Source organism: Bactrocera dorsalis, chromosome 5, assembly GCF_023373825.1.
Source record: "Bactrocera dorsalis isolate Fly_Bdor chromosome 5, ASM2337382v1, whole genome shotgun sequence".
NCBI classification, from domain to species: domain Eukaryota; kingdom Metazoa; phylum Arthropoda; class Insecta; order Diptera; family Tephritidae; genus Bactrocera; species Bactrocera dorsalis.
In genome coordinates this window covers 66,981,554-67,008,195 of record NC_064307.1, presented here as the reverse complement: position 1 = coordinate 67,008,195, position 26,642 = coordinate 66,981,554, and the positions used below count along the sequence as shown (strand labels likewise).

The 26,642-nt window shown below is 39.1% G+C and overlaps 2 protein-coding genes across 2 annotated transcripts in view; one reads left to right on the top strand and one right to left on the bottom strand.

Annotated features, from left to right (window-relative positions):
• LOC105222411 (MOB kinase activator-like 2) overlaps positions 1-14,011 on the bottom strand; it is a 115,861-nt gene extending 101,850 nt beyond the window's left edge. Inside the window, exon 1 of the mRNA XM_049457144.1 lies at positions 13,326-14,011. Coding sequence (XP_049313101.1) covers positions 13,326-13,639 — 314 coding nt within the window. The 5' untranslated portion in view covers positions 13,640-14,011. The remainder of the gene's footprint in view (positions 1-13,325) is intronic.
• The window catches only part of LOC105225920 (mitochondrial import inner membrane translocase subunit TIM14), a 211,740-nt gene that overhangs the window by 182,401 nt on the left and 2,697 nt on the right, over positions 1-26,642 (top strand). The gene's annotated exons all lie outside the window — the stretch shown is intronic.

Here is a 26,642-nt window from a genome sequence, read left to right as displayed (position 1 = left end):
GGGTAAAGAGATCAATAGATCTCTCGCGTTGGATCTAGGGCCAAAAGGTTTTTCCAATAGCGCATGTACCGATGCTGGCCCAGTGCTGTCCAAGCTCCCACGAATCTAGTAGTAAAACACAAGAGGATACGGGAGCACCGACCTGCTTTCATTCTGCTGATAGCGGTTCTTGGGTGTCTTTCCTTGCTAGCTCATTAGTTTTACAATTGCTTGCGATTCCGCTGCGACCTGGCACTCATGCTAGTCTTATCACAAAGAGACTTTATGCTGTTGATAACGAGGTTCGGCACTCCATGACCAACCCTGAACGCAATGTTAATAAATTCAAGGCTGGTATCGCCGCTCTGCTATCTGAGTGACTGGTCACTTCTCTGAAGGAGGCTGCACTCCGGAGCAGTAAATCTAGTGCTATCTAAATGGCTGCAACCTCGCCTTGGAAAACAGTGCAATAATCAGGAAGTATGAAGCTGGAATTGATAGAGAGCTGTTGACAATAAAACCCTCCCCCAACCTTCATTCAAGCTTTGATCCATCCGCTCAAAGAAGCTCATTGCACCTCTTTCCTAACGGCTTCTCCCTAGTAGTGACGGAGTTGTGCTTCACCGGAGCCGGAGCCGTCAGAGTTCGGTTTGGCGACTTTATGATCCAAGTGATCCGGTATAAAGTCAAAGTGTGTGAGGATTTCCAAGTGTTCAGACATGTGTTCATTTAGGAACTGATATTCTCTGAGTCTGATGGCAATTTTCGCAGCCATACACCTTCCGACGATGGACATCATGTACAAAATGGCTTTAAGTGTCATGGTTGGAGTGGACCTTAATGCACCACACATGTTGATGAGCGCCACGCGTTGAACGCTCTTGGTTTTTTTTTTGCGAGTATGGTTTTTTCTAGAGCGCTCTCTCACATAAAGACTCCATACAATATAATGAGCTGAACAATGGTGTCGTACAGCCAGAGAACCACTTTCGATGAGGACCCCAAATCTTACCAATGGCTCCTCTACACTAGTAGAGACGCCCGATAGTGCGCACAGTAGACGCTTTTTCTGCCCTGATTGCTGGAAAAAGTGGTCGAAAGTGTGTGAATATGTAAGAAATCCTGGTCAAATCCACATGTCTTAAAAAGCAAACAATTCAAAATTTCGGAATAATCTTATTTGTGCCAAAATTTTCGAATTCGAAGAAAATTTTCCGTTTAAGTATCAGTATCAGCCTCCCTAGTTGACATTTGAAAAACGAATAAAACCATTTGAGCAAATCGTTTAAAACTTTGGCGACACCACAGTGCAGCCATACAAATTCGTGTTGCATTTAAATTGGTTATTTGCAAGTTCCATGTCACTACAAGCAAAACTGCATGCATAAATACTAACACTAACACACATACATAAGCACATGCACATATGTATGTATGTGTGTAGGCGCTGAGTGCGGCAAGTAACTGCATTTGCGACGAATATTCACAGGCAAGCGAACTTTCGAACCAAACGATTGCGGAACAGAGGTGCTGCTGATACTTCAGTAGCATATGAACACACATACACACGTTTGTATGTATGTATGTGTGTCAGTTAACCGCTTGTATGCGCAATTTGCTGCAATTGTTGCACACACAAACAAATGCTAAGCAACAAAAAATAAGGCAAATAGTAATACATGCCAACAAACAAGAGTATGTAGATATATTTATTTGTATGAGTGTGTGTGTAAGTGTTGTTAGTACATGTGTATCGATTGCAGGTTACTGTGAAACTGAATGAATGTCAACTTTATAGGTGAGCAAATACGATTATACGATGTGATGCAGCTATGCTAATACAACAGCACACATACTCACATACATACATATGTACATACAGGGGCGTACATACATATGTATGTAAATAGCTGCGTGCAACTTCACCAGCAAGCGACGTCAAACGACCGCACAACAATGCATGTGACAATAGACAACACAGCATTAACAACAGCAACAACAAACAAATGCAAAAAGCCAACAATAAACAACAACAGAGAACAACAACTAAAGTGGCTATAAGAATCGTGGCAGAAACACGGCAAAAAGCGCTGGAAATACACGTAGAGACAATGTGTTGTTACTATTTCATATTTTTTCCGGCACTTTAATATTCTACTATTGTGACGTTGTTGCTTTTTTCGCATTGCAATCGGATTTATTTGCATGTGTGTCTGTTGTTGTGCTGTTGTTATTTATCGATGGCCTCGCGTCAGTTGGTCACACCACCGACGAGGGCACTGGTGTCTGATTGCTGTTTTGATTAACGTTGTTGTTGTTGTATTTGTAATTTATTGCCACCTTAGTTCGCAATAACAACACGGAATAATGTAAAACACCAACAAATATGCAACGCAATTTGCACGTTTCTATGCATGTATATGAGACCATGCGAAGCTACCCTGTAGGAATAGCGAGCAATTGCGTTTCAAATGAAATTCCAAACACATGAAAGGGACGAAATGTTAAATTTGTCTGCATAGCAACTATAACAACCTTCACGGGAGCATTTTTTAAAGCATAAAAGGTTATAAAAAGCTCTTAAGCTAAAGTGGTCTGATCTGAACTATTTCTTCAGAGTTTGTATCGTTGCCATAAACAATAATTCGAGACAAATTTTGGGAAAATATCTTGTTCTTCTTTACTTTCCGTGACACCGCTTAACAACAGCGCGCCAGTCGTTTCTTCTTCTCGCTAATTGGCCCCAATTCGAGATATCAAGAGTAGCCAGGTCCTTCTCTACCTAATCACTTCAACGAAATGCGGCTTCCGGCAGGTATTGCATCGAATATTTTCATGATCCGGACAATATGACGTACCCAGCGCAGCCGCTGTATCTTGATTCACTGAACTATATCAATATCGTCGTATATCTCGTACAGCTCATCGTTCCGTCGACTCTGGTACTCGCCGTTGCCAATACTCAAAGGATCATAAATCTTCCGCATCAACTTTCTCTCGAACACTCCTAACGCCGAGTCATCATCGTCCATGCAATTGAGCAATAGGCTCAGAGAAGTCCTTCCCGATCCTGACGGAGCTTTTGGTATTGCCCAACTTCAGCTTACACATCCGTATTAGCTTTGCGCCGAGACCAAGTTCAGATATGACGGCATAGAGACAGTTCCTTTTGATTCTGTCGAAGACGAAAGAGGTGGTGTGTGTCGATCATCCTTTCACGGTTCTTTTCCAAGATTTGGCGCATGGTGAAAATCTGGTCGATAGGAGATTTTCCAGGTCTAAAGCCACACTGATAAAGTCCAATCAATTGATAATATCTTATACGAGATATATTAGGAGGCTAATAAGGAGGTAATTGGCGCATATTGTGGGGTCCTCCTTTTTGTGGATTGGGCAGAGCACACCGAGGCTCCAATCGTCGGGCAAGACTTCATCCGACTATATCTTGCGAAGAAGTTGATGCATTCACTTTGTCGGTGCTTCGCCGCCGTATTTGAATAGCTCATCTTGATAATTAATTTATTAAACTAAAAACCTAGATTAACACCTTAAAAATATATCCACTACTATCGCGTTTCCCTACAGGGTCGCATATATTCGCACACAAAACAAGACACTACGATCTAGTATAAAACTGTTTGGGAATAGTGGAGCACGGTCGTACAGCTGACGCAGTGGGTTGGCTGCAAGCTGCAGTGGAGGGGGCCACCATACTAAAACCGATGGGAACGCTATGCGGCAGCGAACGGCGCAACAACAAAATGTTTGTGCGTGTGTGCACGGCAATGACGTCACAATTACTTCGCGCATTTGCCATATTACTAGACTACTCTACAAATTTCGCTGCTGTTGGTGTTATTGCATTTACTGGTGTATATTTGCTTGTCTGGCGAAATTTTCCGAACTCAACAGGCACACAAACGAGTGTGTGCATGTTTGTATGAATATAAGTGCGCCCAACCGGCAGGAGTTGTAGCAATAAAAGGTGGATATGAAATGAAATGGAAATGGAAATGAAATGAGAATACGCAAAAACCCATAAAACGAAATAAATAAGAAATCTAGGTAATAAAACCACCGGGAAAAAGCACACAAAAAAGCTTATTGCGCCGCATGGGTAACACGAGGCCACAGATTGGAGCAGGCGATAAAAAGAAAAACGCTTTAAAAGCATAAAGTTGTGGGCAAGCAGACACAATAACAGGAACTTGACAGAACTAGCTGAGGGAGAAAATTAAAATAAATCAAAAGACCATAGCGAGAGCGCACCAAAAATGGCGAAATGAAATCGAAATCGAAATCCACTTCAGCGCGCTTACGGGAAAAAACGCAATTGAAATAAAGTCAAATGCGATTTAAAGTAAAGTAAAGTGGAAAGAGAATAACAAAAAAGTTGAGTGCCCGTGATTTATGCGTTTTCGCCATTTACGACGCTAATCCAACAGCGCTGAATGGGAGCATCAGAATGGCCAAAGAAAAAGCAATGCGAAAGCGTATGAATGAATGGTTAATGGCCAAACGCAGCAAACTATAAAAGAAGCTTGAAGTGACGGCGCTTTGCAAAGGGTGCTGTCTTCTACATGCATGTATGTATGTATATTCATATGTGTGTGTGCGAGTGCGGCTAGCTGGTTTGCTTTAAGACCAGCGGAACGCATATGGAAATTAAAGCTCTTATAGGTGCTTATGCACATAAATATTGTGGTTTACATATAGAAAAAGAAACTAACGCATAATGGCAAAACTCATACACAAACATAATGCAAAATAATATGAATAATATAGAAACTATAATAAAGTAACAGCGAAAAAAAAAAATAATGAAAAAGTAAAAAAATAGAGAAATAAAAAAAAACAATATCAAAAAATTAAAAATAGCGAAAAATAATAAAATAAAATTAGCGAAAAAATAATGAAAGTGAAGTTGGTAGATAAAAATCGCTGTGACAGCGTAAAGGTATGCAACGAAAGGGGCTGAGTCACACAACAAACTTGGCTTGGCAATAAATAGACGCAAGCGGTGCAAAATGTAATCTAAAGACTTGTGGGAACTAATTAAATTGGCGTTAAATCGAGAAGAATCATAGAAAGAAGACAGAAAAAAACGAAGCAGAATAGCCTACACAAATAAAAAAGTTACCACGCAAGGACTTGATTTGGAGCGCGCAATTTGTATGGCAGCCATATGCTATCGTAGTCCGATCTGGAATATTTCTTGGTATAAAGTAGCTTTCCCTTGGACAATAATCTATGCCGAATTTCGTGAAGATATCTTGCCAAATAAAATAGTTTCTCATACAAGAACTTAATTTTGAACGTTCAGTTTGTATGGCAGCTATATGATATAGTGTTCCGATCTGAATGATTTCTGCAGATATTGTAGCGTTGCTTTATGTAATAATTCATGCCAAATTTCATGAAGTTATCTTGTCAAATAAAAATGTTTTTCAAACAAAAACTCAATTTGGATCGTTCAGTTCATATGGCAGCCATATGCTATATTGGTCCGATCTGGAATATTTCTTGGCATAAAGTAGATTGCCCTTGGACAATAATCTATGCCGAATTTCGTGAAGATATCTTGCCAAATAAAATAGTTTCTCATACAAGAACTTAATTTTGATCGTTCAGTTTGTATGACAGCTATATGCTATAGTGGGCTGATATCGGCGGTTCCGACAAATGAGCGGTGTTCTGGAGAGAATAGAAAGTACGCAAAATTTCAGAGCGATATCTCAAAAACTGAGACAGCTACACCAGCTTTATAAACCATTTTTCAAGAACCCCTATCTGTAAAATATGTCAGAATCCGAGCCTCACTATAGTTTCTATAGAAACTCCGTTGAGCTGCTTTCATTGGGATCAAAATAAACACTTCAAGCAGTATGCAGATCGCTGTTAAAATCTCCCAAATTTTATGTTACGATCTCAATTTGGGGTTCTTTATCGTTTCTTTTGGTTAGGGAAAACCTTTAGGAAGAGTTGGTAATTATTTCTTCAGTTAGTCTTGCTTCATAGCTGAGATAGATTTCCGGTTTCGGTAAATTTAATAATTTAACCTTATACGTCGAAAGTTCAAGGGGGACAGATTCCAAGGTTTGCAAATTCAAAAAAGATTCCAAGGTTTACAAATTCAAAAATTACTTTCAAAAGTACAGGAAAGGATGATTCTAAGGAAGAGTTTAAGGAAGTAAGGATTGTCATCGCTCTAGTCTCAAAATACGATATAAATCAAGAGATCAGGAAAAGAAGGTTCTAAGGATGTCAAAAATTCGGAGAAGTGAGATTTTAAGGGTTACAATTTCAAAATTAAAATTTAAAAGTTCAGTTCAATATAAAATTTTAAAAGTTAAGGGAACGAAGATTACAAGGAAAAGTTCAAGGAAGTAAGGGCTCTAATCTAAAAATAAAATGTTAAGAATTCAAGAAAAGAAAACTATTAGGATTCTAATTCAAAATAACATGTCGAAAGTTCAGGGAAATGAGATCCTAAAGATTCTAATCTCAAAATAAAATATCAAGAGTTCAGGAAAAGTAAATTATATGGATTAGTTCAAGGAAGAAAGATTCTAAGAATTCTAATCTCAAAATAAACCAAGGTTACGGAAACGTTGGTACTAAGAATTCCAATATCAAAATAAAGTTTCAAAAGTTCGGGAAAGTAATATTGAATTGACTCTAATCTCAAATACAATGTCAAAACTCCGGAAATAGAAGATTCTAAGGAGTATAAAAGACAGAACCCAGCAAAGACCAAACTCTGCAAGTCACTCATCATTCTCGTCCTGCTATATGGTGCAGAGGCATGGACTATGATAACATCTGATGAGTTGGCGTTACAAGTTTTCGAGAGAAGGTTCTGTGGAAGAAGTATACCGCAGTCGATGGAACGACTCTCCTAATATAAGATCAAATCAACTTACAGCCACATGATTGTTTTAAAGAAGTTTTGACGAGGTTCAGTTTGAATTCCTTCCCACTCCTAATATAAGATCCATCCAGTCTAAACTCAACTTGCAGCAACAAAATTTCACTAAAAGAGTTTTGACCAGCTTCAATTCAGCTGCCAGTGAAGCAGGAAGCTTGATGTCTTAACTACACAGCTACCACAATTATGCCTTCTCTAACCGAGTGTGTTGTTTATGGCTTTTGTACCGCCGCTTCGATTACTATGAGATCACGTGTAATCTAAGCTATAAATAGTTTTTATTTTTTTGAGAATCCAATTAGAACAAAATGCTTATTATGGACTTAATCCAATGGCAAACGTAAAAGCGTACAACAAATAATAAACAATTCCGGAAGTTTGCGAAGAGGATACAAGTACGCGACACGTGTGCTGCGTCAGCCAAGAGCTCGCATGCATGAGCGCACGCCCCCGTCTTGGTGGCGAAATCGCCCGCAAGCCATTTGGGGCGCGCTGTAACTGCGTAGCACTAAATGGTTTGTGCAATCCCATTGCTGCCGCCGGGAGTAAATGAACCAATCAAAATGTGGCGTAAGGCAATCGAGCTGACGAGTGCACAAACGGCGCGCAATAAAAGTGGGGAAGCGCTTTGTTGTTTGTTCGTACATTTGTGTGTTTATGTGTGGCTATTTATAAAGTTTTTGCAAAATAGAAATTTACATATTGTTTACAGTTTTCTTGTGTTAAGTGGATGTCTAATTGTTGTTATTTAGCTTGCCCCTGCTATTTGCGAGCAAAATAAGACGTCGTTGGCGTCGCGCCCCCGCTATTTGTTTGTTTTATTGTTGTAAGTGGAGCATACCTGAAGGTGAGAAATTTGCAAGGTTCCATGTACAACGGCAGAATCTACCAGAAACAACAAATAAACAACAACTCTGAACGAAAAACAAGGAAATACCCTCAATGAGTGCACAACAACAAACACACACACACATGCTCGTACCTGCTGAGCACTTACTGCCGAAGTGATACAAACCAACAAACAGGTCATGAAGTGGTTGTTGCTGTGAGGAAGGGTTGCTGGCGCTGGACGTGCCTGCCAGGAGGGGCGGAGGAGAGGCAGCATCGAAACAGATGTTCAACAGCAATTGAAGAAAACATATACACAACCCACACGCAGCTAAGTATATGTAGTACGATATATGTATTTATGTATGTGTGTGTGTAAAGCAAATGGCTCTGCGCAAAATCGAAAATCAGCTGTTCAGTGCTGCCGTCGCACGCAGTCACAGCTGACGCATAAGGCAGCCAGCAATTAACGAGAGAAAAGAGAGCGCCACATGCTGTTGTGACCTGACTTCTAATGCATACACACACACACACAGCAATGAGAAACAAATCAAATAAACAAACGTACGAGTAGAGGAACGATTGAAATACTTATAAGAAAAGTGTAGGTAACGACAACGGTTCAACCACCAGCCGCATTTGGCAGCGGCGGAGGCGCACAACCTGAAAACAAACGTTTCTATGAGAACGTGCTGTGCATAACAAATCGAGAGTAAAAGGAGGCAAACACACTGAGGCCGAACTACAGCTGGAAGCACTCATATACACACACATATAAAGTAACATCAGCAGCGCAGCTGTCGCCAACGCTGGCTGCGCAGTCAACGCCGACATGCGAACGTCATTATCACCACGGCGAGGCAGCGAAGCGGAATGGAATAGTTTTGGACATGAGACAAGAGAGCAGTCGAAGCGCTCGAACAGCTGTTGACTCTATTTGAGCACGCGGTTCGCTGTCTCTGACAGTGTATTTTTTGATTATTTTAATAAAATTACTATATTTTTTTATTAAAGTGTTACTTATGCCCTGAACAGAGTATATTAAGTTTATCACAAAGTTTGTAAGACCCAGAAGTACAAGGAGTCCCTATTAAATATATAGTACATATATAAAAGAACAGCTTGACAACCTTGTCGGTTTGCCTATATCTATGTCCATCAGTACAAAATACAGCTTGTGCAAGAACTGAAGCCGCTGGACCTTCCCAAACGACTCCGCTTTGCTCTATGGGCTTTTGAGAAGTTTCAAGAAAATCCGATGTTTTCGAGCTAAATTTTGTTCAGCGATGAGGCCCATTTCCGGCTCAATGGGTATGTAAACAAGCAAAATCGACGCATTTGGAGCAAAGAACAATCTGAAGAGATTCAAGAGCTGCCATTTCATTCAGAAAAAAGAAGGGTTTGGTGTGGTTTGTGGGCTGGTGGAATCATCGGTTCATATTTCTTAAAAAAATGGTTCCCGTGAGAACGTAACCGTCAATGGCAACCGTTATCGCACCATGATTATCGACTATTTAATTCTTGAAATTGAAGCTCGTGATCATAACGGCGCCGCTTCCCACACATCGCATCAATTATTGGATTTATTGAGAGAACGCTAAGCAGATACAAGTAAATTCACGTTTTGGGACGGGTCTTTTGGCCATCAAGATCGTGTGATATCACACCGTTTGACTTTTTTTGTGGGGACATGCATAGTGTTAAATCTATGCGGAAAATCCCGCTTCGATTCAGGCTTTGAAGAAAAACATCACGCGTATCATTAGCCAGTTATCTGTCGAAATGCTCGAACCAGTCATCGAAAATTGGACTCAATGGATGGATTATCTGAGACGTAGCTGCGGCCAACATTCTTTCGAATGATAATGCATTCCCCATTAAATTTGAAGTTTCTGTGTTTTTTCTTTAAGTAGGGAAAGAAGTAGTAAAAGTAGGTAACTTCGAAATGGATCACCTTTTAGAATCTTTTGTATTTGGGAATGGTTTATTACTTCCTCCTTTTTTTCTGTTGAATTTAATTTGATGAATGGCAAGTCCTATCAGACCTGCCGAGTGCTCCAAAACAGACCCTATTAAGTTTATAGATCTATATCTTTTCAAGATACTGTTGAAAGATCACTGACGTTTGTTTCATATTCATTTGAATAGATTTGAAGTCGTCGTAAGATTCTCTTCATTGGCCTAATATCTCGAGAGATGGATAGATCAAAAATCAGAGGCTGAGAATAAATCAGTTTCACATAGTTTCGCCGTTGAAACTCAACAACAGCAGTTCAGAATTTATCATCGTGTGGTCATAATTATAGCTTTGGCACAAGATGAGACTTGTAGACCTATAGGCTTCAAGTAAGCTAGCGATTATATGTATTTTTGACTTATAAGACCACAACTGCTGTCTCTACTCGGTGTTTTGGTTCTGCCTGAAATTGTTTAGGGTGGTCTAATTGCTATAACAGATATGTAAGTCTAAGGGTTAAAAAAATGAACAATCCAGAAAAATAATAGATCTTCCTTTTTAAGATTGTATGAACTCCAGAATCCACTGGAAAAATAGGAAGCTCTCCGAACCAAGGTTATTTCTAAAGTTGATTGATCGAGTAGCCGCTCCACAGGGGATTTTGTATATGCATATAATACCTAAACGAACCGGAAAGTTAAGCCAAAGGACATACTTGCATATATTCAATGGCGGACCCCGGTGAAGGGTTTGTTTGTCAAAACCATACCGAAACGAACCACGACGATTAATAGGGAAAAGTCCGAGCTGACATCTCAGCGGTATTCTCCGAAACTATTTGTTGAATGTTTTATACTATTAGAACAACGACATCAACATACTAGTACTACGAGAATTGCTACAACAGAGATGGTTTCGTTTTCTCTAGAGTTTGCTAACCGAAAGTGGAACGTTTTTACTTTACTCATGTACTCGTAAGCTACATGCTACATGCTCCAGAAAAGTACTTAGCATATCGATTATTCAAGAACAAAATTTGAATATTTCTGACCTAGTAAATACGTTTTCCAATCAAAGCGAAATCCAGCACAAACGCACATCAAATCTCGACCGGCTCACTTTAAGGGAGCTCGTTTTTATAACTTATCGTGATGTGTATCATACTTTTGCTCAAATTACGGTTAATGGGAATTATGGTGAGCGCCTCATAAGCAGACAAATAAATATGAAAATATATATTTTATACGACTGTGTATTTGTATAACGGTTTATGTACAGTGAGCGCGAAAAAAACGCAACGATGTGGAAACAATCTGACATGCAAAGCGGCAATTAGGGCGTTGGGTCGGCCAGCGAGCAAACAGGTCGTCCAAACAGACCGCCAGTCAGTCAGTCACTCAGTCGGTTGAGTCAGTGAATGTGAACGCGTATGCTCATGGACCATAGCGTACGCCATGCCAAAAAAATATGTATATAAAACAAATGAGGAATAATCATAAATAATAAAGCATTGTAAGGTCACTCATTTTTTATACAAATTTTCCAAGAGACGAAACAATTATGAGCAGACATAATGAAGCAGTAGCATTATTTACGCAGTCCATTTTCATAATTATATACGAATTGATATGGAAGCCGAGTTATAAGCAAATGTTGCAGTGATTTTTGTTAGATCGCAAAGACGGCAAGATTTGGCTTCACTAATTGCAGGCTAGACGGTTAGATCAATTACCGAAAATTAAACAGAAGGAAGTGGTTTGTTGTTGTGAGTGAGCTTTTTTTCTAATGGTGAGTAAAGAGTCTAAGTAGATTTGGGCTGATTTATACGAAAAGGAAACTTGTAGTTTCTGAACGAACTAAACGGAACCAACTGTCAAAGGGAGGAGTGGCGAGTGCGCACCATTTTCAACTATATATTTTAGACTTATGGGTATAAAACAGTTGAGATTTGAGATGGTGGTTTTTATTGCGACAATATTTTTTTCTGGATTGCGTATTTGACAGCTGTTATTTGACTTATACCCAATTTGATTTACCATTTCATAATGAACATTCCTACACCGGAACAACATTTGCAATTAGACAAAATTTGTTACCAAAATAATGCTTCGGAACCGTTCCAATTGAGTAGACCCGATTATCGTGGGAACGGTCTAATATTTAGTCGACATAATCGCCCAGCAGAGTCGGCAATACGAGCAATCTTGGATCGGTTCCGCACCACATTTACTTTAGTGGATAATACGCATTCCCAGGGACGCCGTACAGTGCGTACCGTAGACGTTATTGCTGCTGTGGAGCAGAGTATCGAAGAAGACACGGATTGGAAGATTTGCGGGCTTTCAAAATCCAACTCGTGCAAGAATTGAAGCCGAGATACCATCAAGCACGTCGCTGGCTCGATGAATGGACCAAAGCCAAACAGCCACCGACCCTGATTTTCACAAGAAATACATCATAGGTGATCTGATCGATCCCGAATTGGAGGCAGTTGCTGTGGACGACCTTTGGTTCCAACCAGACGGCGCTCCAAGCCATACAACCAACAAAACAAACAATTTATTGAAGAAAACTTTTGGTGAGCTCGTTATGTAATGTCGTGGTGCAAGAACCTAGAGTTGTCGGTCCATAATTCCGACATCTTTTTACGAATTGCTTTCCGAAAATGACGCATTATACTCAAATAGTGAACAAGGAATGATAGTTTGGCCTGTCGGAAGGTATTCGGAATGTATCACACCACGATAATCGAAGAAAACTTTCAAATGGGCGCGTTATCTCATTTCACGCCCTCCAAGCTCGTGAGATTTAATGCCGCTGAACTATTTTTGGAGGGTTATGTGAATTCGCTTGTCTACGCAGATAAACCCGATACGATCGAGGCCTTGCTTGGCGAGCTTTTATTAACGTAAGGTCCACACTGCTGCCGAAAAAAAGGAAGAAACCAAAAAGGAGGAGTCGGAATCCGAGAAAGATGACGATATGGGTCTCTTCGACTAAACGGCTCAACACTAAAGTTGGTCGAACATTGGATCTCACGCCTGGACTTGATTTGAGCCAGACGTGGCGGTTACGCGTCTGAACTCATTCTTAAAACATAATGGCAAACCCTTATCATTTATTTCCTCTTCAAAACCAGTTAACTAAAAAGACACCCTTTATAAAATTATATGCATTGGTCAGTGGGTTGAATACCTAATTCTATATATAGACAGTATTGGTGGGTGATGGTGGCAAAACTGCGTGCGAACTTAACAACAACAAGAATTTGCAAAAAAATATCGAAATATCGATTGCACTACAAAATTGAAGAGACTTAAGCAGGGAGGCGAAGACCTATAAGTTTGGTGTAGTTTCACACCTCACCAATGCAATTCAGCGTTACCATTAGCTAAGACGAGAGTGTACGAAATAAGAACAACACAAATACAAATTAGGCTGAAGAATTGAATGGAACGAGGTAGACAGGTGTTATTTTTAGAAGGGATTAGAGCCAAGTAATTTGTACAACTTTGTAGCGAAACAGCCATTTAAGTCGAATTTTGGTCAAGGGTAAAACCAAAATCTACGTAGAAGTAAAATGTTTTCAATTTATTTAACCCACAAGTTGGCAACGCGCACTTGCAAATTTACCTACAAAAACAGGTGACGGTCTCCTCCACATCCAGTGGCAGTGATAGCTGTGTTGCGGTGGCACCACCGCGCTGCTGTTGCACAGCGCGTCCAGGAACATTTTGGCGCGACGACGACGTCGAGTTGGACGCATGCAGGAACGAGGCACCCGGAAATGTTGCGGTCGACGCATTCGCGCTTGCCGCACCGGTAGAGGATGGTGTCTGTGGCACCGAATCCGCCGCATCCGAGGCCAACGGCACGGCGGAGTAGCGCACGAGTATGGCACGACTGACACGATTGCCGCCCGTCAAATTCGAAATGGCCCAATTCATTGCGGTGCCACTAGCAGGAAAGCAAGGATGCGACGCGCGAGGTTTGCTTATGCACCGAGTGCGTATGAAATGTACCGCACGGTTTCACTGACAATGCAAATATAGTGTTGGCGGCTAGAGTGGCTGCCACGGGCAGAAGCAGTAGCAACAAACCGCACGAAATTGCCAAATGCGACTGAAGCCTAAAAATCGCTGGCGCGCACACAAAACCAGCTGGCTGGTCGTGTGGAAAGTGCAAAAACCAGCGGTGGCACGACACTTGAAGCGCCGATGGTGGCGAAAATGACGCCTGACAGAAATACATATGCGAACAACAAAGTTATTGGAGAAAAAATAAAGCAAAAACCGGAAGGAAAATGCGGCTGAAGGCACAGTGATATTTTGATGCAAATCAATGCAACTTTTTTTTGGAAAACAAATAATATACCGTGGTAGCAGTAAATAAATGGAAAAATATGTTTCGGAAAGTAATGCAATGTGAAAGGAAATTATATTGCGAATAATAGTTGAGGATTGAATGCCGAATTTAGTGAATATAGCTTGTGATTTAAGGTTTTCACACCAGAACTTGATTTTCGACGTTAAGTTTGTATGGCAGCTATAGGCTATAATGGTCCGATCTTAATAATTTTTTCGCAGATGGTACCGTTATTTTGGACAATATTTCGTACCGAATTTCATGTAGATATCTTATCAAAAAAAAAAGTTTTCCATAGAAGAGCTTGATTTTGAAGGAGCAGTTTGTATGGCAGCTATAGGCTATAGTGGTCCGATCTGAACAATTTCTTCGGAGCGTTGTAGCGTTGTCTTGGATATTAAGTCATGCCGATTTTAGTGAAGATATCTGGTCAAATAAAAAAGTTTTTCATAGAAGAACTTGATTTTCGACGCTCAGTTTGTATGGCAGCTATATGCTATAGTGATCCGATCTGAGTAATTTCTTCGGAGATTGTAGCATTGCCTTTAAAAATATTCTATGCCAATTTTCGTGAAGATACCTCCTCATATACAAAAATTTTTCATACAAAAACTTGATTATGAACGTTCAGTTTGTATGTCAGCTATATGCTATAGTGGTCCGATACCGGCGATTCCAACAAAGCGGCTTCTTGTGGAAAAAAGGAAGTGTGCAAATTTTCAGATCGATATCTCATAAACTGAGGGAGTAGTTGACATATATACAGTTAGATAGACGGACATGGCAAATAGGGTAGGTTTAAAAAAATTTTAATAAATTCTGTTAACAGAAAAATTAAAAATTCATTTCATTAATTTCATTTCTATGATATATTATTTTATTATTATTTTTATTTTTTAAATTTTACTTTTATTATTTTTTTCTTTTATTTGACTTTTTTCTATTATATTCTAATTTTTTTCATTTTTTATTTTATATTTTCATTTTATTTTTTATTTTTTTATTTATTTTATTTTTTATTAAATTTTATTTTTTTTTATTATTATTATTTTTTTATAATTTTTTTACTTTTCATTTTATTTTTTTATATTATTTTGTTATTTAATTATTTTTTATTATATTTTTATTTAATTTTTTTATATTTAAATTTATTTATTTTTAATTATTTTTGTATTATTTTAACTTTTATTTTGACTTTTCTTCCATTACATTCTAATTTTATTTTATTTTTTCATATTTAATTTTTATTTTTTTATTACAAATTTATTTATGTTTTATAAATATTATTATTATTATATTTTATACTATATTTTTATTTTATTTATTTTTTATTAAATTTTTATTTTATTTTTATATTTATTTTTCTTTTATGTTTTTGTATTATATTTTCATTTTATTTTTTATTATATTAATTTTGATTTTATGTTTTTATTAAATTTTTATTTTATTTTTTATATTTAATTTTATTAATATTTTATATTATATTTTATATTATATTTTTTTTTATTAATTTTTAATTTTTTATATTAAATTTTTATTTAATTTTTTTTTATTAAATTTTTATTTTAATTTTTTATATTAAATTTTTATTTTAATTTTTTATATTAAATTTTTATTTTATTTTTTATATTAAATTTTTATTTTATTTTTTTGTATTACATTTTTATTTAATTTTTTATATTAAATTATTAATTTCTTTTTATTTTACATTTTTATTTTATTTTTTTGTTTTACATTTTTATTTAAATATTTTATATTAAAACTTTATTTTATTTTTTATATCATATTGTTATTTAATTATTTTTTATTATATTTTTATTTAATTTTTTATATTTAAATTTTTTTTATAAATTAAATTTAAATAAACTCATGTCACCGTACTCGCCTATGACCCGCGTTCGATCTTTCGCTACAATCACCGTTGACCGTGGTCGGAAATCAGACAAAACTGCGATTTAATGACCAAACCAACAACAACAACAGCAACCGCAGCACAATAACCGAAAGCAAAACAATAAACTACCCCAAACCACTAACAGTTGCGGCACTTGCACGCATGCAAGTGGGGAGCCAGTGTGCACTGAACGCGTGGGTGGGCCGCCGCGCGGATGTAGAACCTCCACTTAAAAATGGAAATAAATTAAATTCCGATGCGGCGCATTGCTGCGACTGGCGAGCGTCGACTGCGTGTGTTTGCTATTGTTATTGCGTGCTGTTGGTGGTGTTGTTGTGCAAAAAATCAATCACGTACGCAAGCGAAAGTGATTTCCTAGACGCTTGCCAACACGGCATGGTATATATTTGTATATGTATGTGTGTGTGTGTGTTCGTGTTTACTTTGTAGTTGTCGCACTGCCGCCTTCTAATTTAATTAAAGTTTATTTAATGTTTTCTCAAGGTTTTATACCCCGCACACCAGCGCGGTATGCGCACACAAAGCGTTGCTTATTCAGCGCTTCCATGCCATTTCATTTTCAATTTACAAGCTGCTATTTGCAACAGCAGTGCTTGCCACTCAGGCTCCTCAGCGCACACTGGCGCTTTTGTAAGGCAATTGTTGTTGTTATTGTGGTTGCAGTTGCAGTGCCATAAAGATCTTTGTGTTTAGTGTTCATATTAAGGCTGGCTGGTGAGCAGGCAAAAGCAGCTGTTCGATGTGCGTACATATGTGTGTGAGAGCACTTGAGTGTGCAAACTTATTCTGACGGTGTGATGTGTTTTGTGTTTATTATTGTTGCTGTTGTTGTGGTGTTTTTTATGACAGTTGCTGCCAAAGTGTTGAAAATCAATAGTCACAATTTGCACTGCTGCCATCAGCCTGATATCCGACACTCACGCCGGCAGCAGTGTAATGCAAAGGCACCCACACACAAACACACTCATATGCTCACCTACAAATGCCTGCACCTCCTTGAGCATCATCGCAACAGCTCGATGAGCCTATGATGAGCCTGGGATTGAAGATGTGCCACTGTGGCAGCAACAGCAGCAGCAGACATGTGTGACATGTGGCATAATTCCGTACACACACACACAGGTACAGACTTGAAAATGCAAACCTTGCATAAGCAGACCCCTGCACATAGTTATACTTTGCCACATGTAAGCTCGGTGTGTTATAGACCACTTTTCATCTTGCCTTCCTCACATTATTGCAATTTCTTTATTACTATTTATTTTTATTTCTTTTTTGTTCGTTGCCGCAAAGGATTTTCTGTGCCAGCGTTGATGGCTGCCCTCTTTTTCCAATTCCGTTTCCAATTATGCAGATTATAAATAAATAGATATGCCAGTGTTGCCACGTTTATGACACATTCGTGCCATATGTTATAGAAGGCACCGAAATACAAACAAATATATATATATACATTAGGGCCGAGCGAGGTGTAATAACAATCGAAAGTCGGTATACTGGTGGAACGTAGAAATCGCCAAGCTGAGGAAGCTCTGTCACTCAGCTAGCCGCCTACAGCGTAACCAGGGGAGTGAAAACGAAATCCGCCTCAGAAAAGCATTTAAATGTCAAAAAAAGCTTCTGAAGTCAGTTATTTCCCGCAGTAAAAGATTCTGTTTCGAAAAGCTCTGTGAAGAAGCAAACATGGAGCCCTAGGGAACGGCATACAAAATATACAAGGTTTGTCCGAAATGTAATAAGACTGATTTCCTTTCGCTGCGACTGTACACCGACTGTATTCGGTAGAGGACGTTCCTAGCTAACGAACAATCAGTCGTCTCCGAGCACCTAGAGAGTCAGGACAAAGATTTCCGCGCGACGTGTTTCTGTGAGCAATGCAAGCCGAAAATGCAGGGTTCGTTAGAGCAGAACTACGCGATTAAATTCTGCGTGAAACTCGGTAAATCTGCGACAGAGACGTTTGATATGATCAAGCAGGCTTGGCTTACCCAGATGTTGCTTAAAAAGAAGTGATGTGTTTCGGTGGCACCAGGCCACTTTGGAGAGCAGGGAAGAGGTCCTTCAAAGAAGGGAAAAATGTGCAAATCCAAAGTGAAAACGATGCCCATTATCTTTTTTGACAACAAAGGCATCGTCCACCATGAATTTGTTCCTTCTGGACAAACCGTCAACGCCAAGTTTTACGTGGAAGTCCTCAAAAGACGCAAACGAAGGATTAATCGTCCTGAAAAGGCTGATGAAAGAAAAGAAATTTGAGACGACAGTGGGGATCTAAGCAGCATACACCTCAGCTCTCAAGGCTATTCCGGAGAATGCCTTCCATGACACCTTCAATGCCTGGCAAACGCGCTGGTAGCGCTGGAACGACGCGGAAGGAGCCTATTTTGAAAGTTTTTAAAGAATTGTAACGATTGGTTCAATAAATTTTTTTAAATCGACTCAGTCCTATTACTTTCCGGACAAACCCTGTATTAGTCGAAGTTGAAAAATAAGTCGCAGCAACCTAAGGACGCATCATTTATGAGAAATGAGCTACACTATCTCCAGAGGCAAGGCTCGGTTTTAGGGCCACTACTATGGAACCTGATGTACAAGGGGTTGCTAAGAATACCGCAACCAAAAAATGTGAAAACAAACGTATATGCGGATAATCTCATAGTGGTAACAGTGGCTAAACATCTGGATGACCTTCGGATCAAATGCGCTGAATGTATAAATGGTTTGCGCCGATGGTTTGCTACCATGAGTTCGGAGCGGGCTTAGCAGAACAGAGAAGTCTTGCTCATAAGCTCCAGGAAAATTGAAGGAATAGGATAATGTGAGATTACTTCACAGCCACAACTGAAGTACCTTGGTGTAATATTGAAATCAAGACTCAATTCAAGGAGCACATGGGAAATAGGACATGTTAAGCAAATAAAATCGGTAAAGCTTGATCTAGAATGATGGCAAATAAAGGCTGTGAGTGATCCAAACTGATTCTGGACCTATATTCGTGGATAGATAGACAATATGGGGAGCTGGATTTCCACCTGACCCAAACTACTCAGTGCCCAGGGGTCTTTAGAAGCTACCTATACAAATATCGTTATGACTTTAGTCCATATTGTCCGACGTGTACAAGGTGCACACGTACTCTTTCAGTATCTGATAATAAAAGAATAGAAACCTGTATGAGGGAGGAACTAAAAATTAAGAGCTCATGTTTAGAGAGACATTCTTAACAGTGGCTTAGCACTTATTTCACCAAAAATAATTGCGTTTTTTGACCCACTCTAATATATACTTACATATATATATTTTAGATGTATGTATATGTACCTATACATTCATATATACCTAAAATTTCTTTTTTGTTAAATTGTTGTTGTTTTGCAGCGAAGCGTACTTTCATTTCACTTTTGTGCGCTAATAAATTTTTTAGGAGCCAAAGGACACTACGTTTTTGCTCAGCAGACTCACCAGCTAACTAAGTAAGTGTCTACATAAATATGCATAGATATGTATGTATGTATGTGTGTGTATGTAACTTAACTTACATTTGCATAAATATTTGAAAGAAAGTGGCGAAAAGACCAAAGTAGTTAATGCTGCAACTAGAGAGCAGAGAGTAATGGCGTCGCTAAGGGACATCAAAAACAAATATTTCTCTCTAAATTCAAATTTTAAATGAGAAAAGGCTTTTAACAAATATTAGTTGTACCTCCAGGGGGACAAATTTACTTAAGATTGCAATGTGGAATGAAATTAAGTGAAGCTGCAGCAAAACATGTTAAATAAAGGGTGTTTTTTTAGAAGTGTGCTTTTTAATGAGACAATATTTATTTTTTGAAGTAGGTCTTTTTCATAGTTGTTATTTGGTTTACACTTCATATGACCGCGATAACTGCCAAAGTACAGAACCGGAACCAAATTCCCTAGTCGCTAGTTACTTCAGACATGTCAAAATACCGTACTCCGAACGATTAAGATGAAGCCCCCTTCTGCTTGTATGTTTTCGTAGAAACCACCCATGCAGTCGTTTACTTGAAGCGAAACCGTTTTCAAGGAACATTAAAAGGTATTTTTTTGATTACTTCTGCCAGACTGCGGACGTAACTAACTTTAGACACTGACTGACCGCCATTCACAGTGCAGCCGTGATCTTCTTTACCGACTTTATCTCAGTAAACGGCGAACTTGGAGTCAAACAACTACCCTATTCAGAAGAGCTCGACTTGCCCCGAAAATGTAGAATGACATTTTGGTTCAACTTCGTTCTAGATACTGTGGCAGGCAAAACTCTTCCTTGCCCATAATCGACCCCGACATATATAAAATATCCGCGCATGCAATGAATTTCTTTTGATATTTTTAGCAAAGGTTTGGTAGCCACCAAATGTTCTTCTTAAGAATCTTGGGCACTAATTACTATTTACTAATCCAAAGAGGGTTAGATTGCCGAAATATCAGCCCTTGGATGTAAAAAACCACGCCATTCGGGTGACGTCGAAGCGGCTATTGGAAGAAATATTTGGTTCTGGAATAGGGTTCGGACCCCATATTGCCCAAGTAAACTATTAATAACTGCGTTTTATTATTACTAAGGCATCATTGACTCTTTTACCAGCGTTTAGGAGTCAGTCTTGTCCACAGCCAGAAAACCATATGTCTCCGCTCTTACGACATTCTGGTATACATAACCGGAACAAACCCGAATTTTTATCCGGAAGTTAAAATCGGTCAAGGAACGACACAGTTACAACCGCAGGGTAAAAAAAAACAAAACCCAATTGCTTACAACATTTACATATAAAACATTACAACAACAACAGTACAACAATAGCATACAATATTTGTTCCACAACAACACTAACTAACACGCAGTGAAAGTTCAATAGAAGGTTGAGTACAAAATCAGCCAACTAAATAAAAATGAAAGCAGAAGAGAAGGCATAAAAAAAACAGATTTATTGCCCACAGATTAGAGACAGATATGAGCACGAGGTCAACGCATTCAAAACGCTTAAGAACCGCACGATAAGCTAAGTCGACATATTAGAGGATTTAGTGAATGCCGAATGACCTTCAGACGAGTGAAATGACAAGGTGAACAGTATAAGCTGCGTTAGGCGGCCGAAGTGAAGTGATATAGGGAACTAATATTGCAGTAAAAGTCTTGCGAAAGCGTACGGCGATAAGATGCTTTAAGAAATCGCTTGCAGGTTGGTTGTTGGGGGCTGCGCTGGACAAAGTGGCGTAAAATTTGGACTTTCATATTTATATAAAAGCGTTGCTAAGTGCATGGTGGTTTGGCAGGCAAATAATTTATAACATAAGTTGAATTTTCTGTTGTGGTGGCATTGTGCTTAGCCGTTTGACAGCTGTCAATTTTTTAATTAAGTTTATTTTGCTAAGATTTATTTGCAGAGAGTTTATATTAAGTTTGTTTCGAAGTTTGTAATATTCATAAGGAAGCATTGGAGACCCTTTATAGAATATAATTGGGTAGTCGAAAAAGTCTTTTCGTATTTTGTCAATAGATGTCGTTGCAGTCGTATGCAAATTTCGATGTGAAAGATTCGCTCTGGTCGACTAATCGTTGAAAAAGTCGATGAAATTATGGAAGATATTGACCAGGACCGTTACATAAGCAGCCATGACATCGCTAAGGAACTTAACAGTCATCATCAAACAGTTTTGGACCATTTCAAAAATGCTGGCTACAAAAAAAAGCTCAATGTTTGGGTAACACATGAATTTTCTGTGGAAAATTTAATGGACTAAATGAACATCTACGATTCTTTGCTGAAACGAAATGAAATCGATTTATTTCAGAAGTGAATGGTAACAGCAGACGAAAAGTGGATCAAATACAACAACACTGTGCGAAAAAGATCATGGTTCAAGCGTGGTGAAGCTCAACAAATGGTCGCAAAGCCAGAATTGACGCCTCGAAAGGTTATACTAAGTGTTTGGCGGGATTGGAAAAGATTCACCCACTATAAGCTGCTCCAGCCTTTCAAACAATTGATTCTACATTTTACTGCCAACAACTGATGAGATTGAAGCAAGCAATAGAAAAAAAAACGGCCAGAACTGTTCAACACAAAGGGCTTTGACTTTCATCTGGACAACACTAGCCCACACACACACATCTTTGAAGACGCGGCAAAAACTGGGAGCGCTTGGCTGGAAAGTTTTGATGTATCCGCCATCTAGTCCTAAGCTTGCACCAGCGGACTACCATTTGTTTTGGTAAATGCAGAACTCCCTTAATGGAGTAAAGTTGGCTGCAAGAGAAGCCTGTGACAATTACTTGTCGCAGTTTTTCGCCGTGAAACCAGAAAAGTTTTACACTGTTGAAATATTGTCGCTAGCGGAAAAATGGAAAAGTGGTCGACCAAAATGGTACATACATACTGGTACATATTTGGTTTATTAAGATTCATTATAAATATAAAAAAATAATAAGTTTAAGTTTGTTTAGAAATACGAAAAAACTTTTTCGACTAGCCAATATTTAATGAATTTTAATACTAGAACTTGTTTACAAACAAGCTGTGCGCAGAAACCTCTCAAACATAGTTCATTTATGAATCATATAAAACAGTTGGCAACGCATTAGTCAGCCATCGATTATCTAAGAACGGGTTTAATCAGTGCCTCGCTGGTAAACAACGCAAACTCTTCGCAATAAACGACGGACAACAACGCTTTAGTTCTGATTGATTTTTATCTAGAATTGAAGCTGTTTACATACAGGTACATAGTATGTATGTCTAGGTGTAGACGAAACAAATTATTAAAACGCGAAAGCAATGAATATTAATTGCCTGCATGTACCTACAATTACAATTAAACTTTTCAAAAATTCAACGGGAGCGCGATAATTCACTGTGTAATTAAGATTAAGCTGATAACAGTCGGCAAAGCAATCAAGTCAGCTGTCTGGCGACTGTGATTGTTGCCTACGTGCCTCGCTACGGAGGCTGGCAGACTGAGCGGCTGCCAGCTCGAGTCGTCGTCATTCCCGGATAAGTGGCTTTAATATTAATTAGCATTAAATAATTTATTTTAACAATGCAATTTTCAAGATGTTATAACACTCGCAAACACAAATACGCTGACACAATTGCGTTTATCTGTCAAATGATTGTTAAAAACAAACATTAAGATGGAAAATAATAAATAATATGTTAATGTAAAATTAACAGAAAAAAACAATAATAAAAGGAACAAAAGCGGCAATCTTTCGTCTGTTTACCAGCAAGTCAATGAACTGATAAAAGCAAAGTCGTACGACATTATGGTGTGTTACTGTTTCTGGTCTCTGATCGGCAACTGTTGGCATTGCGTATTATCTTGAAAATATAAACAAATAATAAATATTTGAGCAAAAATGTCATGTGCATTGTTAATGTAGTAGCACTTAGTTTATTTGCGCTTATTTTTGCTGTAATAGGTTGTTATTATTGTAAATAGGTGGGCGGCAGCTGCTAGTTGCTTTCACAGCCACAGCTACAACTATATTGGCGTGTGACGTTTAGACAATTCACAGTTAATTAGTTGCTAGAAATAGTATGCAGTCGCATGTCATAATAGAAAGTCACTTGAGATAACGTATTTCCGCAAATACCATACATAAATATACTATTATTGAACAGGCAATAATGGGTGACCTTAATGGCAAATGCAGTTTAGAACTGTCAGTGCTGATTTCTATCACAGTTGACTTTCATACGGTTGAACAAGTGAAACAGCAGAGTCGGTAATATTGCACGACAATGGTTAAAGATATAATTACTAAAATTTTCAGAGATTTTCTAGAATTTTCTGAAGAAATCTGTCCAAATAGAAAGATTTCCCAAACAAGGACTTGATTTTTATCGCACATGTTGTTTGTTATTTTAACAGTTATCTACTCGCTGTTGGAAATGTACTTTTTCGACGAGGTCGGACTATAAGGAGAGGGGTGTCAGATGAGTAGGGTTAGCTGGGCATGCAAAGAGGTGCTTAGAGTCATTGCGGGTTCGTTGTATGCTGGACATATGTACATGTGTATAGTTGATATTGTTGTTGTGTTGTTATAACGGATGCCTAGTCCCCTTTTGGGTGCTAAGGATAGAATGGATTGTCGTCGACGTCATGCAAAGGAAGGCCCAGGAAACGTACCGTTTCGACGGGGTCGGACAATAGGGAAAGGGGCGTCAGATGTGTAGGGTTAGCTGGGCATGCAAAAAGGTGGTAAGACTCATGCGGACATTCCTTGCATGCTGAAGATATATTTGGTATGTTGGTGTCGATTCTGGATAAGTAGGAGTTTAAGCTGCTACAAAGCTATTCAAGCTCTTCTTCTGCAAAGGCTGGTGGTTTGACTACAAAAACACCATTCACTGAGAGGGATTCCGTAGATTCCCACGACAGCCGGTTCTACGCACCGGAATTGACTCGGATTTCATCCGACCAAGGGCTGTTCTTTCGGCGATCTAACCACGTTTGGATCGGTAAGTACTAAGCGATTCCGTGAAGGTGTTTATGTCGAAGTCTGGTCGGCCCCTGCAGCACCAAAGCAGAAACTGCTTGGAGAGGAGTTCATTATGATCCTTAACTGAGAGAATACGGGTCTCACCGTGTAGATGTTCGATCGGAGTCATCAAGAGGCAACCCGTTATAGTCCGAGAGAGTCTGCAACGGGAACGGGGCACCATCCTGTAGAATCCCCTGTTTAATTATTCTCAACTTGGAATTTTTCGCTCGAAACAGTACGGAACGTTGCCAACAGCTCAGGTAGTTAATACATCAACTTTTCAACCTCGGACCCTGCGCTCCCATATTTCGATGTCCCCAAGCTTTTGACAAGTCCAACGTTACGAGGATCGTCCCCTCGCAGGGTCCTTTTTTGGGATAAGGCCGCGAACTATCTAGGCGTTTGTGACGCTAAGTGCTGTGGTGAACTGTGCATTTTACGGAGGCCGTAAATACGCTGCTGGTGGTTTGGTAGACTCAGGTGGTGGGTGAAAATCGAGAAGAGCAAGGCCTCAAGTGTCTTTACTACTGGAGAAAGGAGAATTATCGGGCGTTACTAACGTCGGCATGGCGTCAGAGGCTGCTAATCAGAATGGGAGTCATGTTGCCTGTTTGAGCTCCTATGGATCGTAGAGGTTCTTTGTTGGTCACTCATTTGGACTGACGGCGCAGTACGTGAACTGGTTACAGATTGCACAGCCGTAGAGGCTAATGTCGCAGAGTCGTAAGGACTCTAAGCAACCCTGCTGCAAGGAGTTGCACAAGTGATGACCAACTTAACCCAAAACTCACCGATCCAAACAGGGTTAGATCGACGAAAAAACAGCCTTTGACCGAATAATATTCGGTTCAATTCCGGTAACGTAGAATCGGCCGTAGCGGGAATTGTTTAGCGGCTATATTATACAGTGGTCCGATCAGAACAGTTTTTTCGGAGATGGTATCGTTGCATTGGAAAAAGTTTTTGGGCAAACTTAATATGCCCTGATCAGCACATAATAAAAAAGACGAGCATGGCTAATTCCAGCTATAATAAAACCAGTGTGCTTTTGCCGAGAACCAGAATGCCAGCATACCCGAAATCACGGCACTTGTAATTAATGAAGCTATAAATCACATACCCACAAACACGTGATCCTTCTCGCCAGCAGAGAAAATTGCTTAGAATATTCTGCCACAAAACGCTGGCATACAAATTGTGGAGTGACCCCAACACAAGAGTAGATATGTATGTCTGGCAGACGACAATGCGTAACAAGAAAATCTCTGTGTCCAAAACAAAAACACTTTGTAAGTATTTGTGCTGCAACAAAAGCAATAACAAATAGCAAGACCAAAAAAATAAAAAAATGCAGACGATACTTCAGAGAAGCTAAGGAGAGTACAACGATTGAGAAATCAATAAGTAACATCGATTTAGCCGAACTTTGAATGTGGAAAAGCGTGTGAAAAACGCCAAATATACAACAAAACAAGCAGGCAGAAAATATTCCCAAAAAACCGATTATGCATTCATACATACATACAAGTGAGTGTGGCAACTATTTTAGAACTAAGGCAGAAAATAACAAAAATACACAACATACGCTTTGATGAGTGATTCGTGAAAGGAGCTGTAGCTTTATTGTTAGGTATGGGCTGGTGTATACGGTTTTCTTGTGCTGTACGTGGATAAGTGGGTGATATGCTACATAGACGGGGCATGTAAATGAAATGAAAAATGACATAGTATGACATTAAGTTAAACATAAGCAAGCAAGTGTATAGAAAATGCATAAAACAGCAGTAAGAAGAATATTGTGCCAAGTGGCAGTGGGCAACAGCAGGACAGCGCACGCAAAAACAGCAGAAGCAGCAAGATTACTACTTGGTGGCTGAATTAGTGGCAAAATTTGTTGAAATGAGGGCAATTGGCAAGCCGCCAACTAAGCGACGAAGCAATCGGCAAAAAGTGGCAGGCGGTCACAGTACAAAAAGCAGTATTTATGTATAAACGCGCATATGTAAAATGTACATTGTACAAACAGCAGCCAAAAAAACGAAAATGTACAAAGTATTTGGCTATGACATGTACAACATGTAGCTATGTATGTGTCCTACAGCAGGTGCACCCACAGCGATCACCCAAGTGACGGCTGACGTGAGTGCTAAGCGTTGGGCCG